The 17,658-nt window shown below is 42.0% G+C and overlaps 1 protein-coding gene across 3 annotated transcripts in view; it reads left to right on the forward strand.

The window, feature by feature from the left end:
• Positions 1-17,658, forward strand: part of FERRY3 (FERRY endosomal RAB5 effector complex subunit 3) — a 327,577-nt gene that overhangs the window by 35,352 nt on the left and 274,567 nt on the right. For 2 of the 3 annotated variants that reach the window (XM_086921357.1, XM_086921366.1), the window contains exons 3-6: positions 5,808-5,953; positions 10,005-10,186; positions 10,792-10,891; positions 10,974-11,095. In XM_086921357.1, the coding sequence (XP_086777483.1) occupies positions 5,808-5,953; positions 10,005-10,186; positions 10,792-10,891; positions 10,974-11,095 (550 nt within the window). Of the gene's footprint in view, positions 1-5,807; positions 5,954-10,004; positions 10,187-10,791; positions 10,892-10,973; positions 11,096-17,658 lie in introns of those variants that run through there. The other variant, XM_086921377.1, reaches the window with a different exon arrangement.

The raw sequence follows: 17,658 nt of genomic DNA on the forward strand, positions 1-17,658 counted from the left end.
AGAAAATTGACCCAATGCACCCCCCTCTGTCAAGGGGCTTGACTCCGGGAGGTGGGCAGCTTAAACGGGTTCAGAACCTGGGACCTCATAGGTATAACACAGCTTAGGGCCGTCTGGGCGGGGGCCATAGGCTTTCCTTCCAAGATCTGCGCAGACGCTATTCCCTACACCCATCCCAATTCTACAGATATTTACAGTTAAGACATGCCCTTCAACAGCCCCACGGAGGGCTGGGCGTTATTGGGGGATTTGGGCAGGGGGGGCATTTCCGGCATATACCGCATCTTAATTCACAATACTCCCACATCCCTGGACAGACTGAAAGACCAATAGACAGACTGGATGAGGCCCCTGGCCAAAATGGACTGGCCCGATGCGCTTATGGCGCCTCAAATAATTACCGCCTCCGCCAAACTTTGACTAATTCTATTATACTATTTGCACACCACTTACCTCACCCCGGTACGCCTTCAACGAGCGCGTCTACGCTCTGATACATCATGTACTAAATGCGGCCAGGCCCCAGCAAATTTTTTCCACATGGTCCGGTCCTGTCCCCAGCTGGCAAATTTTTGGGGAGCCATTGAAGAGGAACTTACGGAGTTCCTAGGGTAGTCAGTTCCTTACGACACTCGCTATTGGGGATAACGGATGGGCTAGATGGGTCCCGGAATAATAAGACCTTTTTTAACACTGTTATGATAGTTGCCAAGCGTGACATAGTGGCAGCATGGAATTGTCCCGACTCACCAGCTCTGGGAAAGTGGCGCAAGGGTGTGGACTAGTGCTCGACACAAGAGAAAGCTCAATACGCGGCACGTGGATGCCTCAATAAATATCAGAGGGGGTGGGGTAAATGGCTGGGCGCTGTCGAAGAGTAAGTGTTTCATTTGCTTTGTATCTGTGGTTGTACACTTCATGGGATGCAGTATCGGGGTCATATGAGTTTGATGATGTACCTGATTATGTACTAGCCGTGATTTTGCTGATTTGTTTGTCTGTTAAAATTCAATAAAATGTGGATATAAAAAAAACAACTGTTTTGATACTAATAAGGTAGGGCTCTTCATTTAGGCATACCTTATTTAATATATACATTCATCCATTGGCACAAGTCGTTTAATCCTCTGGGCTTTCACTTGTATTGTATGCAGCGATACCCAGCTCATTCTTTCACTCTTGGAAGACTCAAAGCAAGAAATGGGCAACTTAAAAAAAGTATGCTTGCTGTCGCAAAGTAGATGAATGATAACTGTCAAGGCGTGAATGCAAAAAAACAGAGATACTTTTGTTAGGCAAACATGCCCACTCCTGAAATGACCACTGGTGGAATACCTCCCCCTAAGCCCAAGACATCCTTCAAAAACTTAGGAGTCTGGATGGATAATACCTAGGCCTTTGAGCCCCAAGCCAAGTCTGTAGTTGGCACTTTATATATCTTATTATTTGATTAATTAAATTATTACAATACACATATAAAAATCGAAACTTAGAAAAACATTAGAGAGTACTTTTTCACTAAGCTCCTCCCATCATTCTCAATGGAAATAAAACAATAAAATTGTTAATAGAAAATTTCTTATAGAACAAGGCAACCATTGCTTAAGTAAAACCATGTGGCAGCATACTATCAATTAAAAACGATTAATAAAAGATAGAGGTTACTTCTAAAAGCAGCAGTTAGAACACCAACTTATAAAAAAGCATTCCAAAGTTAATGTACAGTTCAAAGTGACAACAGTAAATAGTCAATGACAAGTCGTTTAATGTGAGTTCCGTTTTGTGAGGCTGGGGCTGAATACACTGATTTTTCTAGGGAGCAGCTTCAGAGATGTACCGTTATTATAGCCACCTATGCTCTTTCCCTGGTTTTGACACAGGGTCTGGAATTTACTGGTTAAGCTTGCAATGTGCAAGCTGGATAAAGAGTGTGAAGCTAATATTTAAAGCTGGGTTCTCCGGATTCAATGCCGCCATGATACCCTGCCTGCAAGACTGGATTCCCAATCTGTTCCACTCTGGCCTCAGAGTAGCTGGCACTTGTTTTTGCTCTTGAGAAGCCTTAAACCCATTCTCAGCGTTTTCCACACGTGCACTGGACAAACCATTATTCAAGCGGTAATCTCGTCATGGTTAGATTACTGCAACATTGTATGCAGGAGCAAACAAATCAGTCACTAGAAGATTCCAGCTGGTCCAAAACGCTGCGGCCAGGTTGCTTTTCTCCCTCCCCCACGCTGCTCCATCTCTGGTCTTCTTCGTAAGCTACATTGGCTACTTGTGGACAAGCAAATTCAATTCAAGACCCTGTTCATCACTGATAAGACCCTGCACTCCCAGGGGGCCCCCATCCTGTTCATTCTCATATCACCATATCTGCCCACAGGATACTTGCTCTAAGCTGATCTCGACTTGGACATTGTTCCCCGAGTTAGGTAAGCCAGAGTGGCTGGCCGCTCCTTCAGTGCTCTGTCCCCATTTCTCGGTAACTCACTCCCCCTCTCCCCTAGGAACACGCAGACCGAATCCTCTGTTTGTTTTTTTTAGAAATCTTTCAAGAAATGGTTCTTTTCAATCTAACCCCGTCCCTTCTTCCTCCCCGGCCCTCCCTAGGTTCCCTAGGTGGTGCCGGCATTTGCAGTCGATATGTCATCTGGGTCTCACCGCTGGGAAGCCCTGTTGCTGGGGCAGCTATGTACTCTAAAAGCTTTATAACGTAGCATAAATGCTTTGCACATTTCTCCTAAGCTAAGTCTGCATGATCTGTGCTACAGCTATCAAGGGTTGAGCTCAGGTTTACATTTTTGAGACCTACTGGACCTCGTTAGGAATAGTGCCATTATTCCTTTAAGTGGTCTATCATCCACTTCAACTAATAATCCTCTTTCTCACAACATGTGAGTGAAAGTGTATGCTTTACAAAATCTAACCTAAACCAACATGATAACTACTGCTAGATACTGTTGGAACAGATATTATCAGTTTAGGCAGACATTGCCCAGGAAGGTTTACCAATTACCACATCCAATATAATACTTGGAGGATGGTGTTGGCAGGATATTTAGATTCAGCTGTATGAGAGGTAGGTGTTATTTGGCCAAGTATTTCAATTGTGTTATGATGCACTAATATTCACAGTGTGGGATTCTGTTGCCACCTTTAGAGAATTGGCGTGAGAGGTGCATCTTTTCCACTTCCCCTCTGCGTCTTCCGTCTTTCTATATGAGGATGGTCAACAGAGCCTAATTCCGTTAAACAGAAATCGATGCTGAATCACCTGTACACTACAAAATAATATAAGACACTGGGAAATACAACAATTATTTACAATGTAATTCTACCTGCTTATGATACGGTCTGCATAGTTCAGAGTTTCTGATAGATGCCATTGATCGACCTATATTGCCTGCTGTTAAGTCTGCATCTCTATGGTAAGTATGATCTCCTAGCTGCCTGTATGTGGTTGGTACTCTCTCTAATGGTAACTGGTGAAACTGGAGAGGCACATCTGTGGTGTCTCAATTTACAACTAATGTGCACCGTGCATTTTAATATTACAAATGGAGGTACAATGTTCAATAAGCACATTTCATTTAAGTACTCCAGAAGTCGAGATTGATTTTTGGTCCAATCTTTAAATGAAAGCATTCATCACAAACAGAAGGGTTATCCCTTCAAATAATTATAACTTCAACTGATTATGTGTTCCGTTCCAAACAGAACTTTGTCAGGACTAACATAGCCCTGTAAAAGAGACTAGTCTAAAGCAGATGGTTATGCATCTGGTTCAGCATAAGTTCCTTTTGGTAGGACACACATATCAGGAGTTCAACTTTCAAATCGGTCATGCTAGATATTCCAATGTTGGTATAATTTCACAATGGTATGATAGCCATACAGTCTTTGATTTCGCATTGATCATGAGCGTGGCTCACAAAAATGTGGTCATTTGCCTAAGATTTTGGCAAACGCCAACTCCTTAACTCTTGATTTGTGTATCCCATGGAAAGAATGAATGAATCTAAGCTTCTGGAGTAATTACATTAACATTGAACCTGAGTCCGTATTATTACATTACTGCGTACACTCTTATTGATGCAATAAAACACAATTTACATTAGTGACTGAATTGGGTTCCCATAGTTATTGTACCCGTGTGATACATTTTGAGCGGATATTGAGTGCAGTCATAGATGGAGAGCTAGCTACCGTTGTTAATTGTTTGATCTGTAGCGTCTTTGTAAAGGGGAAATAGGCATGGATTTGCACCGTGTCCCCTTGACAAGCAGACCCATGACCTCCTTGTATTTGTTCAGAGGGATCTTTAAAATAGAGGATGCATCAAAATGTTACACTTCGGTAGGAGAATATTAGATTGTATTTACTTAGGATCTTGTATTTTAAGTTGAGGAGTAAGTATGTGTGTATGAGTTTTTTCAGTTTATCTTCACCCAGTTTAGCCAGAATTACAAGGCATGTTTCTTGTGTTGTGCAGTAGTTTTTCCTACGACTTTTCTGACCTTGTATAATTCAGCTAGTGTAGGTCATAAACTGGTCGCATTTGTGTCATAAATGATTACAGGAACCAATCCTATTCCTGCGATGTGTTCCTAGCCATCACATGTATGTCTTTCCTGAGTTTGATTATCGTTATTGTTCTCACTAGTACTTCTTTCCAGCTATTCAGCAGTGTATTGAAGTTTTCTGGTTCTAGGTAGTCTTCCACTTGGGAGGCAGGTGGGAAGGCAGTTGTTGCTTGACGCACTGAATAGCTCTGACATCGGCAGAAGGATAAAACTCATCCAATCAAAATGCAGTGAGGGTGATATTCGTCTTCGGTGGGGCTAGCCCAGGAATAGTGAGACAAGGCATAGGTGAAAAACTTGAGTTAGACCAGAAATCCATCAAATCATGAGAAAGTGGTAGATGCAGAGTCCACTGTAAATCTGTATTTGCACAGTATTTCTATTGCCAACAGACCGCTAAAGCTGCCCATAGACAAGATCTAAAGAATTCGTTTTTTGCCTTTTTTGAAAAATCGTTTGAATGGCAAAAGGATGAGTTCAACAAACTTGCAGCAGCAAAGGAAAGAGCCCCAGTGGTGTAATAGACTGTCCTATGCTTTGGTATCTCCAGCTGGAGATTAGATTTTTCTCCTAGTTGGCTTTAGGCCCCTGCAAGTTTCAATTAACTAGCAAATCTTTTAGTTTTGAAAGGATAGGTGCTTTGAACACTTTACATATCACCTTAAATTGAACATGACAATGAAGAGAAATCCAGGTAATGGAAAACAGGATAAGGCTAATGAGATCACATTTCTTATAAGCAGATATGGTTCTGAGTTAATACGTCCAGAAGTTCACACAGGAAGGCCCTACTTTGTGGAGTCTGAAGCATACCAATTCCATGACCAGAGGGTACAAATATGGAATCGAAATGAAAGGCCTGTTTTAGCAAAATAATCTTCAATGTGATTCTCCGGCTTCTCTTGAACCAAACCAGTTTCACATCTGCCTGAACGTTCCTCTCCGTGATTACTCTGGACCTGTATATGTGTGAGAAAATGGAGCACATTTTCCACTACACTACACTCCGAATTGTTGGCCTCGTGTCAGTGTTTGCATGATTTCCTTTGTGTGCCGATTTAAACGTGTGATCTAGAAGTGCAACCGTTTTTGAGATTTCATGGACATTTTCTCTTTCTTTTTTTTCTTAACCAATTGTACTGTGCCATGTGCTTGGTGATTGCGTTTGTTTCTTTAGACGTCTTATCAAGGTTTCATAGCGAAATTAATTTTTTACCACAGATTTAAAGAAAGCTCTCATTATGTTTATGGAGGATGAAACGATAAAAGATTACGACAGAGAAGCGGAGTTGGCCCTGAAAGCGGTTAAAACTGGTGAAGTAGATTTGGAACAGCTGGCAAACACTTGGACCAAAGCTTACACCAAGGTAATGAAATGGCGGTAAATGGAGTGAGTCTCCTCCATCCCTCTTCAGCTTCAACGTATGTTCAGCATCCCACAACACTTTATCGAATAGGTGCCTGATATGTCTCATTAAATTCATGGTACTACAACTTCTACCAACATGATCCAAATGGTCTCCCATAGAAGAAAAATAGTTTTTATTGCCATCTTCGTCTGAGAGAGAAAACAAGATATCTATCCTACATCCATACCTAGTTTTTAGGGTTTTTAGGAAGTAATGCTGCATTATCTTTTGAGCTTCATAAAGCAGTTAAGATATCAACCAAAGGACATATAGATCTGGTACATACTCATTCTGCCATTTTATGGTTTCAGGCTTTTCACCATCCAGTCCTAAAATGAAAATTCTTGCTCAATAGGACAAGCCTTGTGGCAGCACGCTGTAGTAGAGTATGAGAGAGAAGCCGCGCCCACTCCGCATATTTTTCATGCACTGCTTCAGATGCTACCGCTTGTGTTCATTAAGCAGCACAGCCACCCCCATAACACGGGCACCTGCTTTCAATCACTGTAACCTGGCATTCACATGTATTTTTCAGCCCCATAACCACCAAATAAAATGGATTTAGAAATAATTAGCCAATTAAGTCATGTGAAGACCAGGTAGCACATAATCCTGTGCTAATTGGCTGAAGCTGACAGTAAATCTGTGTTACATGTCATCTGTACTAAAGCCATCTGAACGGTTGTTTCCAAAAGCCTGTTTTATTTACACCAATACCACAACTCCAACACCACCAGTACCACCACCACCATACCACCACCACAGCCAATACCACCACCACCGCCAATACCACCGCTAACCACCAATACCACCGCTAACCACCAATACCACCGCTAACCACCAATACCATTACTACCACCAATACCATTACTACCACCAATACCATTACTACCACCGCCACCAATACCACCGCCACCAATACCACCATCACCAATAATATCGCAACCACAAATACCACCACCAATACCACCACCACCACCACCAAGACTACCACCACCAAGACCACCAATAACACCATCACCACCAATACCAGTTCCACCACCGCCAATACCACCGCCAATACTAATATCACCACCAATACCACCACCACCAATGCTACCTCCTCCATTACCACCACCACCACCAAAACTAATACTACCACCACCAATACACATACCACCACTTCCAATACGACCACCACCAATACCACCACCACCAGTACAACCAATACCACCACTAATACCACCACCACTATTACTACCACCAATACCACAACCACCAATACCACCATCACCAATAATACCACCAATACCACCAACACCAATAATACCACCACCACCACCAATACCCCCACTACCACCAAGACCACCACCAGTACCACTACCACCAATACCACCACCACCACCACCAATAACACCACCACCAATACCAACACCGCCAATACCATTATCACCAATAATACCACCTCCTCCAATATCACCTCTTCCAATACCACCACCACCACTGCCAATACCACCACCAGTACAACCACCACCAATACCACCACCACCACTAATATCACCACCACCACTAATATCACCACCAGCATCACTACTAATACCACCAATACCAGTACCACCACCACTACCAATACCACCCCCACCAATACCACCCCCACCACCACCAATACCACCACCATAGCAGGGGCACTGTACAAGGCTGGAGCTGCAGGGAATACTATTCCTTCCCCCTGCATGCCTGTCATAAAGCAAAGCCCACCCTGCACCAGGAAGCGTAGCCAGGGTCCTAATAAAGCTGGAGTGTTTTGTATTAGGCCAAAGATAGCAATGACGTTACGCAATGCCACACTGCACACTCAAATCATGGAGAGGGCAGGAAATAGACCCCCCTCCCTCTGTTTCTCCTGAGCCGTGACCGTGTAATCACAGAGCGAAAGGTGTTGGAGTACTTTGTTAGTGTTTATAGCTCGAATCATATGTAACTCTCACTTCACACTTTGTGTCTGTGTAATTTACAACACTTACACATCTTCTTCACTGCACTATTTATCACTACTTTGAAGACTTCCCAGGCCGGTCTCTTCCTCTGATATTTACAATCCAACAAGCAGTCCGAAGGCCCTTTGTTGCAATGCAATAGGTCTCACATTTGCAAGAGTTTAAGCTATTAGTATTGTAAATGACAATGCCTTTTAATTGTTTTAAAACCCAAAACATTTATAAAAGGCATTGACATTTACAATGCCAATAGCTCAAACTTGCTGGAATGCGAGACTTATTGCATTGCTGGTGTTTCCTAGTGGGGTTTGTGTGTTTTTAAAGTGAATTAAGAGCCACATTTAATTGTAGATATACCATGTTAACAGTCTCTATTATATTCTTTAGAGCAGGTTTACGAATAGATTGATAAATTCAGAGTACATTAGCCATTGGCGCTCACCACTGGGTAGGTATTGTTAGGACCACGTTTCCATAGGAATTTTTTTTTTTGGTCTACCAATAATTTTGGCACAGTTTGATGAACCTTCACAAAACCGCTCCGGAGCGATTCCCTGAGGATGTTTTGCTGAGCGTCACAGTTGATCCTGTTACCCCCGCCCACCCCCCAAATCTAAAAACAAGTGGCTGGGCATCCATCTCGAGTAACTAGGACTCTTTTTCTAAAGTAACTATAACTGGCACCCTGGCATATTACATCCCTCATGACCTGTTCAATGACTGCATTGATAACATCCGTAATGACATCTGAAATTAGATCATTGGTAACAGCACTATGCATGATGTTGGTGCGAGTTATAATTCCTTGGGATTACTATAATTGGTGACTTTCTGTGGTTTTTGTTAGTTTAAAACAGTATGTTTTAAATGACATTTTCACCTAACTATACCGTCACTTTAACCTTAGTTTTTTTCACAGTGAACATGGGCTAATATTACCTACCTACACTTACCTGAGATGTCCCATGTCATGTAGTGACTCCAGCTGAATTACCAGCTATATAGTGACTCCTGGTATACAACTTTCAATGCAGTTAGGATGCACTGATGGTGCAGCAATGATGTAGTCAGTGATTACTACCATAGTCCGACTGATGGGATGTCTAGGTAAACTGACAGTCTCCGGTCTTTTCTGTTGCATGAAGGTTTCTGGTTTGTGTGTGGTACTTTGTTGATTTTCAGTGTATTAATTTCCAGATTTTAATTCTCATCATGTGTATCACATTACCTGGTACAGATTTATGCATGAAGTCGACTCCTTGCCTTGTCGAGAGTAACTTTAATGATTCTCTACCTCATCCAATGTCATTGCATGTTGATGGGCTTACCTGCCCAAAAGCATATTAATCAGTGCTCTTTGGATAGGTCCTACACTGGATGGGCTTTGCCTCGTTCCATTTGCTATAATTATTTAAGTTAATCCTGCGTCTTGCCCAATGTTTTTGCATACTTTGAAGTATTATTTAGCTGCAGACATAAATAGGATGTTTTGTGTGTGACCAACATACATGTGCAGACTAGTGACTCTCTACTGAATGCTTCTCCTGGAGGAGATGCAGATGTTTGTAATTGTTTGGCCTGTTTTAATTCAGGACCTAGTCCAAACTTTATGTAAGCAACAGAATTGAAAATAAAGAAAGCACTCTTTCCTAGAAATAATCTCAATTCGAAGCTGGTTTGTAAGAGCACAGGCTGATTAAGGGCCGAGCAAAACACTTGTATCTTTGAAATGGCCCATGTTCAAACTTGGATTGCATTAGTGCTTCATGTAAAATCTACCAATTCAAACATGATGTGTTTTGTTTGTTTGTTTATGACCACCAAAGGAGCACATACTTCTCAGGGGCATGTTAAATGTGTTTCTTTAGGCTAAAATATTAGTCATTTTCAAAATTCGACCATGTTTTTATTCAAAAAGTTTGGTGGGACTCCTAGTCTGAGAGTGAAAGTTTGGATAATAGTGCATATAATTTGTTATTGAATCGAAGGTGCTCAAATACATTTATTTGCTAAGTTTTTTTCTTATCCAACAGACAACACTAGAACATGCAAGACCAGAAGAACCAAATTGGGATGAAGATTTTGGTGATGTGTACCATGATCTCATCCATTCCCCTGCCTCCGAGACTCTCTTAAACTTGGAGCACAATTATTTTGTGAGCATATCCGAATTAATTGGTGAAAGAGACATAGAGCTAAAAAAACTGCGAGAACGGTAAAAATGTTGCTTTTATTTTATTGCAGTTGATACATTTTGAACCCCTACTTTTACTCTGTTTATTTTTTATGTTAAGAACGCATTTGCAGAGATTGTTTTTAAGAGATTTTATTTCTTTTGTTTGGCGCTACCTGTGGTATATACTAGTATGTAATCTTTTGGGTATTCTGATATTTTCACTGAATACTACAGGTTTGACTTTTAATTTTCTCGTCTCCCAGGTAATGGCATTTCACTCTTTCCTTTTCTGTCCTCTTAATCTATTTCCAAACAGTATGATTGATCATATTTGTAAATCATTATTCGGACTTATAAAACAGCAGACTTTTATCAAACAATGCAGAACGTTTCTATGCCCCTAAAGCAGGTGGTTGTCCACCAAGGACATTTTGAATTTTTTTTCATATAAAGTGTCAAATGTTTTTTCCAGATTTAATTATTTTGAGGACTTAAACTATTCAGTGTTCTGGATCCCTCTTTACCTACAAATGTTCTTATTACAGGAACTCCACTAATCCTTCTCCTTTCGGGAAATTGTTGAAAAAAAAGTAGAAATATTCATTTAATTTGGTTAAGATAAGAAACGTTTTCTTCTGTTTCAGGCAAGGAGTAGAAATGGATAAAGTAATGCAAGAGCTTGGAAAATCACTCACTGACCATGATGTCAATTCAGTGGCTGCTCAGCATTTTGAATCTCAACAGGTGACACATTGATTTAATTCAGCAATGCATTGCAAGGGCATAAACCATAAAGGCCGGTAGTTATAGCTTTATTTGTTTTTAGGTCTTGGAGAATAAATGGGCAAATGAACTAAAACAATTAACCAATATTCAGAAACAAGAGTATCAGGAATGGGTCATGAAGCTACATCAGGATCTTAAGAACCCAAACAACAGCTCAATCAGGTACAGTTTTGTAAAATTAGATGCTTCTTTTTTCATGGATAAAATACTTCTTATACTACTTACTTTCATTTTTGTTTGAATATTTGCAGATGGTATTATCAATAACTTCTGAAACGTCTGTAGTTATGTAAAACATTTCAACTTTTGGCAGAGGAGTAGATGGCTTTGTTTAATAATTCCCTGGAAATTGTTACGTTGTGATTTAGGTTTTGAAACTAACTGAAAGACAATTTATCTATGCGTTATCGTATTCGAGCATTTTTTCGTCATGCATTTTGTATGAGATGGAGTACACGTTTTGTATATATTTTTTGGTTTAGCCTAGGCAGCGCGTGCACTGTCTCTCGACATGCTGTATTCAGTCAGGGGGCTTACAGCCCGGCTCCAGCTTCTGATTGCCTTTTGTCAGTGGCCTTTAAAAACACTTTGCTTCTAATTGGTTAATGGTTCCTGCTTGTACCACCTTTTTTCTCAATTGTTGACTCCCATCTTTCGCCACCAGGTCTTGTCCTCTTCCACTGCTTCAGTTTTACAGTCTGTGCCAGGGTTTCCCTGACTCGGTGCTTTATTATTCAGCTGCTCAGAAACAGAGGTGGTCAACTCCGCTCCCTCCCTTTGTTTGCAAAGCAATTCAGGGCTTCGCCACCCTTCGCGGCTTGCAGTTTGCCTAATCTAAAAATCCCAAGGCCCCCTACCCCCACACATCTCCTGCACATTGCTGCTTATAAATTTCAGTGCTTTAGCAAAATATGACAGACTGATAATGTGCAGCGCAGACTTTGCTTTTTTTTTCTACAATGGCTTTGATTGTTGGCTTGAAATGTACAATGTTCGATTGCCAGAAGCAGGGCTTCGTAGAAATAAATACAGGCTTATATCTAAATGTGTTACAAATAAAAACAACATATTTCCTCTATCACAAACCCTAATGAAACTCGCAGACTGTGTTGACGTGGCGGTCTGTGAGTGTTAGGTAAGAGAGGCAGAGTGCTGTACTATCACAGAGGAGACATCAACATGTATTTTCTTCAAATGTGTGCTCCTATTTGGTATAGGGCTAACAATTTGCCGTTCGAAAACTTCAGAGCACTTAGACGTTTCAGAGCAGCCTCGTACTCACTTTTTGGTATACTATATTATATTACTGTTGTAGGTATCGGTGCTTTGCATAGCACCAACATGTAGCCCTCCAGTCACGTCCGATCACTTGCATAGCCTGCAGCGATTGAAGAAAAGCTAGATATGCCACGCGGCATTATTTACAAGCTAGACACATTTCTTCATTTATATATTTATTTGTTTATTTATTTGTATTTTGCGTAGTGCCTACATATTGCGTCTATACATTTTAGAGCTTTTTGACTCCCCGAAGGAGGAATGAGCCGGGCTTGAGCTAGCCTTTAAGCTAAAGAGACTTTTTAAAAATGTTTTATTCTCTGGATATTAGTATAGGTTCTGTCCTTTGTATAGCATCAACATGCCATCTTTCAGAGGCCTTATAGCGCATTTTGATCCTAGAGTGCAAAAAGGTAGTTGCTGTATATTCCCTGGTAGCTCCGTTTACCTGACTCCTTTACAAAATAGAAAGAAAATAAATACATTTCCGGCTTGCCAAAGCCTAAAATATTGGCTTAGCCAATACTTTTCCTCTGTTACTGCTTTGTCCTCCCACCCACCTTTTTCTCTGTGTGCTGTCCCCTTCTCCCCACCTCCTACCCTGTGTTTGTGTGTTAGTTTTGAAAAAGCGATCACCCTTCCTGTATGCTTTAACATTTTAAAGCACTATTTTTTGAGACATGTCCTCTGACACTTACTGACAGTGCTGCATTGTGTATGTGTATAATGTAAATACACCTATTAAAAGCAAATCACTTGTTTTTGTCACAAACAGCCAGCCCACGGCTCCTCCAAGATGGATGTACAGGCAGGACAGTAGACAGGGTGCACTGTGCCAGCCATGACTGCAGTGCATTATTACATACACCTTGGAATGTGTGATTTTTTCAAGGGCCGCCAATATCGATAGTGTCTTCTGTGCTCCACTTTCAGTACGTTGCCTTTATGCCTAAAACGTTTGGACTTTATTGCAGCCTTTCCTTTTAAACATTGCGAATATTTCTGCTTTATCCTTTAATGCCCTTCTTTATGGACAAGACATTTCTGCAAAACGTCCCCCTACTGTGTGGCGACTGTTAAACTGTGCTAAAGAGGCCTTATGGGATGCACAAAATCTGTTTCTTTACCTCCATATAGATATGTATACTAAAGCATGTAGAAATCTTTTTCCTGATAAAGTCATGACCTATGTACATGTAGATCTTGCTTCTCTGGGACTGAAAGAAGCTAACTCTTTGTGGCACATTAAAAACTGGAAAGGTTGGGTCACCTAATCATGTCTGTAAAAAAAAAAACTGATGGACTTTGCTTTTTGCCTTGCCACAAGGCCATAAGGATTGGCTTTGTATAGACCATGAATAAAATGTATTAGTTCACTTTAGGGGGGTGGGTGAAACACCACGATTGATAAAAACGTTATCTTTTTAAAGTATTACCTTGTCCTTTCAACTCTTTCTGCACATTTTGACTTGTGAAATGTAACTCTGTATGTGTGCCTTTATCAAACTAATAAAGGTTTTTGAAATAATCTAAAGACAGACATACTTGTTACTTTACTAAAAGTATGTGAGGTATCTGTTTTATTTGGCAGTCTGACAGAACAAAGTTGCGGAATTCCCAGAGTTTTTGTTCAACTTCGTGGAATTCCGCGTAGTAGAACTCCGTCAACTATGCCCACCCTTACAGTAAACATGTTGGGTAAAGTGCCCTGTTCCACAGAGCTGGGGCTTTGCTACATCTATTATTAACATAATGGATCTTACAAATATATACACTAGTAACTTCTATTTTTATAGCGCTAAGAACAGACGTGTGGGATGAAGCATACGGAAATACCATTGTTGTTGTTATGAAGTGTTCTGCTCCCTTTACCCTCATTCCAGTGTCTGTGTGTTCTCGAACAATAAACGCTGTCAACCTGTCAACCTAACACTAACAGGCTGTAAACAAATATTGGCTCAGGTGTAATCCCTTTGTTTGTTTACACACTAGAAAAAGTTTGCACTCCAAGTTAACATAAAAGCACCACGTTTTATTTCATGTGGACGGCTGTGCAAGTATTAAAGTCGAACTAGGCTCATACTTTATCCGAGAGAAAGGAATAGCGCAGCGCATCTCCAAGGGCATTCCCTCTGAACAAATTGTTGGTACGTCAGCATTAGAACGTTTTTAGCTGCTGCAGGAATTTGAGCCTCAAACAGCTTAGCGCTAAATGCGTTTCTGAAGTGAGACTTTGACGACTGGGCTGCAAAGGCAGAGCGAACAGGAAGATGGTTTTAGGTCGAGCATGTTGGCATTGCAAATGCTAATATCCGAGCAGTTGCATATAAAAAAAAAATCACAGTAAGCAAGGAAAGGGTGCATTCTTACCTTTCCCACCACAACCCAAACAAAAAAAACCTTACCTAACTCAATCTAGCCCCTTCGAATCTTCAATAGATCCTAAGCAAACAATTCATAGTACGTTTTGCTATCGTTGGGCCCTATCAGTAAGATACATTACGATCAGCACCTTTTATTGGGCATAACCTCCCCAGTAAAGGAGTCTTGCACATCAAAACATTATGGAAATAGGCTGGTGCCTACCCAAAGTAGCTTCCAATCTGCTGGAGGTTTCTATGGGCATCATTCGGTTTACTTGTTTTTTGGCTTTTCTGTGCGCCAGTTCAGAAAGGAACCTACCATGTAAGTATGGATAGAGTATAATCTAGAAGAATTCTCGATGCTTAAGAGAATTGGCTCTTAAGTGTGGTTTAAAGGTGTAAACTCGAATCATTTCCATCATTTTTAGGTATGCCCTGGACAGCAGATGCCCTGCTTCAAATCACTTTTTTTTAGGACGACCTGGGCAGCGCTGCTCTGCGAGCTATGCTGTATTGGAGTACGTACTTTAAGCCCCGCCCACTCTCCGCCCTTATTTGACATTGGCTTGTGTCATTGTCCTTCTTAAATGCTGGCATCTGATTTGGTATTCGGCTGGTTAGTCCCTCCTTAGTACCGCCTTATCTTCATTTGTAACCTCCCATGGGGACTGCCCCTTTTACTTCGGTAGTTATACTCGAGTCTTCTTTAGTCTATAAGCACTATTTTATTTAATGAGTTTCTTATAGTGCAGGCGGGTCTCTCGTGCATAGTTGTGACCACCAGCTTGTTTATTTAACTTGCAGCAAATGGGGAGCTCTTCAGGGGCCATGGGGGACTGAAGGGGGCAACTCAGCGATATTTTTTAGTGTTTGGAATTTAATAGGTCTCGCATTTGCGAGAGTGTTAGACCTGTCTGGCCCTTTGCGTAGTCCCTCCAATTTATTATTTATTTTTGTCCCCTTTTTTTTGCTCCTCAAACCTTTGTATCTTTTTGAGTCCACTAGGTTTTTATGGTGTTGGCCTGGGGGATAGATGTTCTTTTACCCTCATAGTTTTTCACCTTAGACCTAGGTGCCTTTCCTGACAGGAATTCACTTAGAGTCACAAAATGGTGGCTATCAACTGTCCCAACTGCCATATCCTAGAATGCCCCATAGGTTAACATTAGGCCTTCCAGAACTTTCTGGACCCTACTGGACCCTGTGTGGACAGGCTATGTAAGGGCAGAAGTCAGGAAGCCATTTTGTGCAGCCCAGTTAAGTAGAGGAGAGAGGCAGTGGTGTGAGGAGGAGGACGCACTAGAAGGAGTTAGTTGGTCTGTGGGATTGACAATCTCTTCCAGAAGACGTTCCCCCTCTTGCCCCTGACCGAACCCTGTCATTGGTCCTGACTTCCTGAGGGAATCGGTACGGCCGTGGCTGTGGGCCCCTGAGCCCCTTTGACTCACACTTTCCCTGTGCTAGTCAGGGAAAGCCTTCTTTCCCCTTCCCTTTCTTGTCGTGGGAATTCCTCACCGGTAAACCAGAGAAGGATGGAGTAAGTTTCCGTACCCGGCGCCGCTAGGTATCCCCTGAGGCAGTGGCAAGTGGTGGTGTTGGTGTTGCTAAGCTGTAGCGCTCGAGCTGTGGAAGCGCTGATCCTTGCGCAGGCCCAGTGGTGCGGCTGAAGGAAGTAAGGGAGCTGGCGGTCTGCTAATACCCGGCGCAGGCTCCGTAGCAGTCATCGGACCTCCGCGTGAGGAAGGCGGCGCCGAGCGGGAACACTGATCTCCCGCGCAGGCGCTATAGCAACCCCAGAGAGTGTTCAGCGAGGGGCGCGCCAGATTGCCAGACCGGCCTCCTCAGTCCTGCCCCCTCCGTTACTGTCGAGTGAGGGGAGCGCCGGAAATTGTGCAGGAGAACCAGGAGGAGAGAGTGTCGAAGTCTGGACACAGCATTATCCTTCGTTTGGGCCCCAAGTAAGGTGGAGAACCAGGGGGAGGAGTGTATAGTGTCTGGGGAGGAGTTCGTCCCGACCCCAACTTCGGGAGTAACTGCCGAGGCCCCCTCTCCTTCTTCCTTCTGAAGCTGATTTACTTTCTAGTTGCCCTGATTAGTGAGAGAGGGCTATTAAAAGGCTCAGTGGAGTGAGTGAAGCAGGAAAACACCTCCAGGCTGGGAAGGAAGCCTGAGACACTGTGGGTATCGAATTGAGGGAGGTGTACCTATTGGGTTTTTCTTACAGGGGAGGAAGGGAGAAAGACATTGGGACCTTATCCTGTGCCTACTTGTAAAAAAGTGGTGTTTTAGCTGCTTATGTGATTAAAAATTAACAACTGTAAACCTGGGTTTGTTTCCCCTATCGTGAAGGAGGTAATCACCCTGGGTCTAAAGACTTGGCAATTTCTGAAGTGTTAACCTGATTGGGGTGAAGTGTAAAAGTGGAATAAACCTCTTGGTGAATCCAGGAACCCCTAAGCCTGGGTGTATATTTTAACAGAAAAGGGAGTGCGTTAGTTGTCTATGAAGAAGGTGGTTCCCAGAATCATTTACTGTAAAAAGACTGTACACTGCTCCATTGAAACCAATGTAATGTGTTGTTAAGCTGGAAAGCTGAATAATGAGATAATTCGGCAACTTTGAAGAAATTAATAATTTCACTGTTTGAATATATTGTATTGAACTGCGCTAACTGAAGCTAAATAATAGACAATAGAGCAAAGAATATTTTTATAAAACAGCTCATATTTTTACACAAAGATTGGTGTAGCGTAATTTTTGAGTGGAATTGCTTGATGTTACTGCTGTGCCTCAATTAGAGTTTGTCTTACCCTAGGCCAGGCTACCCAAGGTGACCTGACAACATTAGGTTCCAACAAATTGGTGTCTAGCGGTGGGATGGTGACTGTGGTTGCGACTACTCTGCAGTAACTGAGTGTAATCCACTAACCTACACCTGGAGTTTTCTCCTAGCGGCCCTCCTAATTTTTACTTTTGCTTTTTCCAAATTTATTCCTGGTGGTGGGGTGGAGGTAGCTTCAGGTTGCCCTTGTAACTCTATTCTTCTTGTGTGTTTAACCTTGAATTGTCTTTTGCAAAATGGAA

Source organism: Lissotriton vulgaris, chromosome 1_1 (assembly GCF_964263255.1).
Source record: "Lissotriton vulgaris chromosome 1_1, aLisVul1.2, whole genome shotgun sequence".
Classification (NCBI taxonomy): Eukaryota; Metazoa; Chordata; class Amphibia; order Caudata; family Salamandridae; genus Lissotriton; species Lissotriton vulgaris.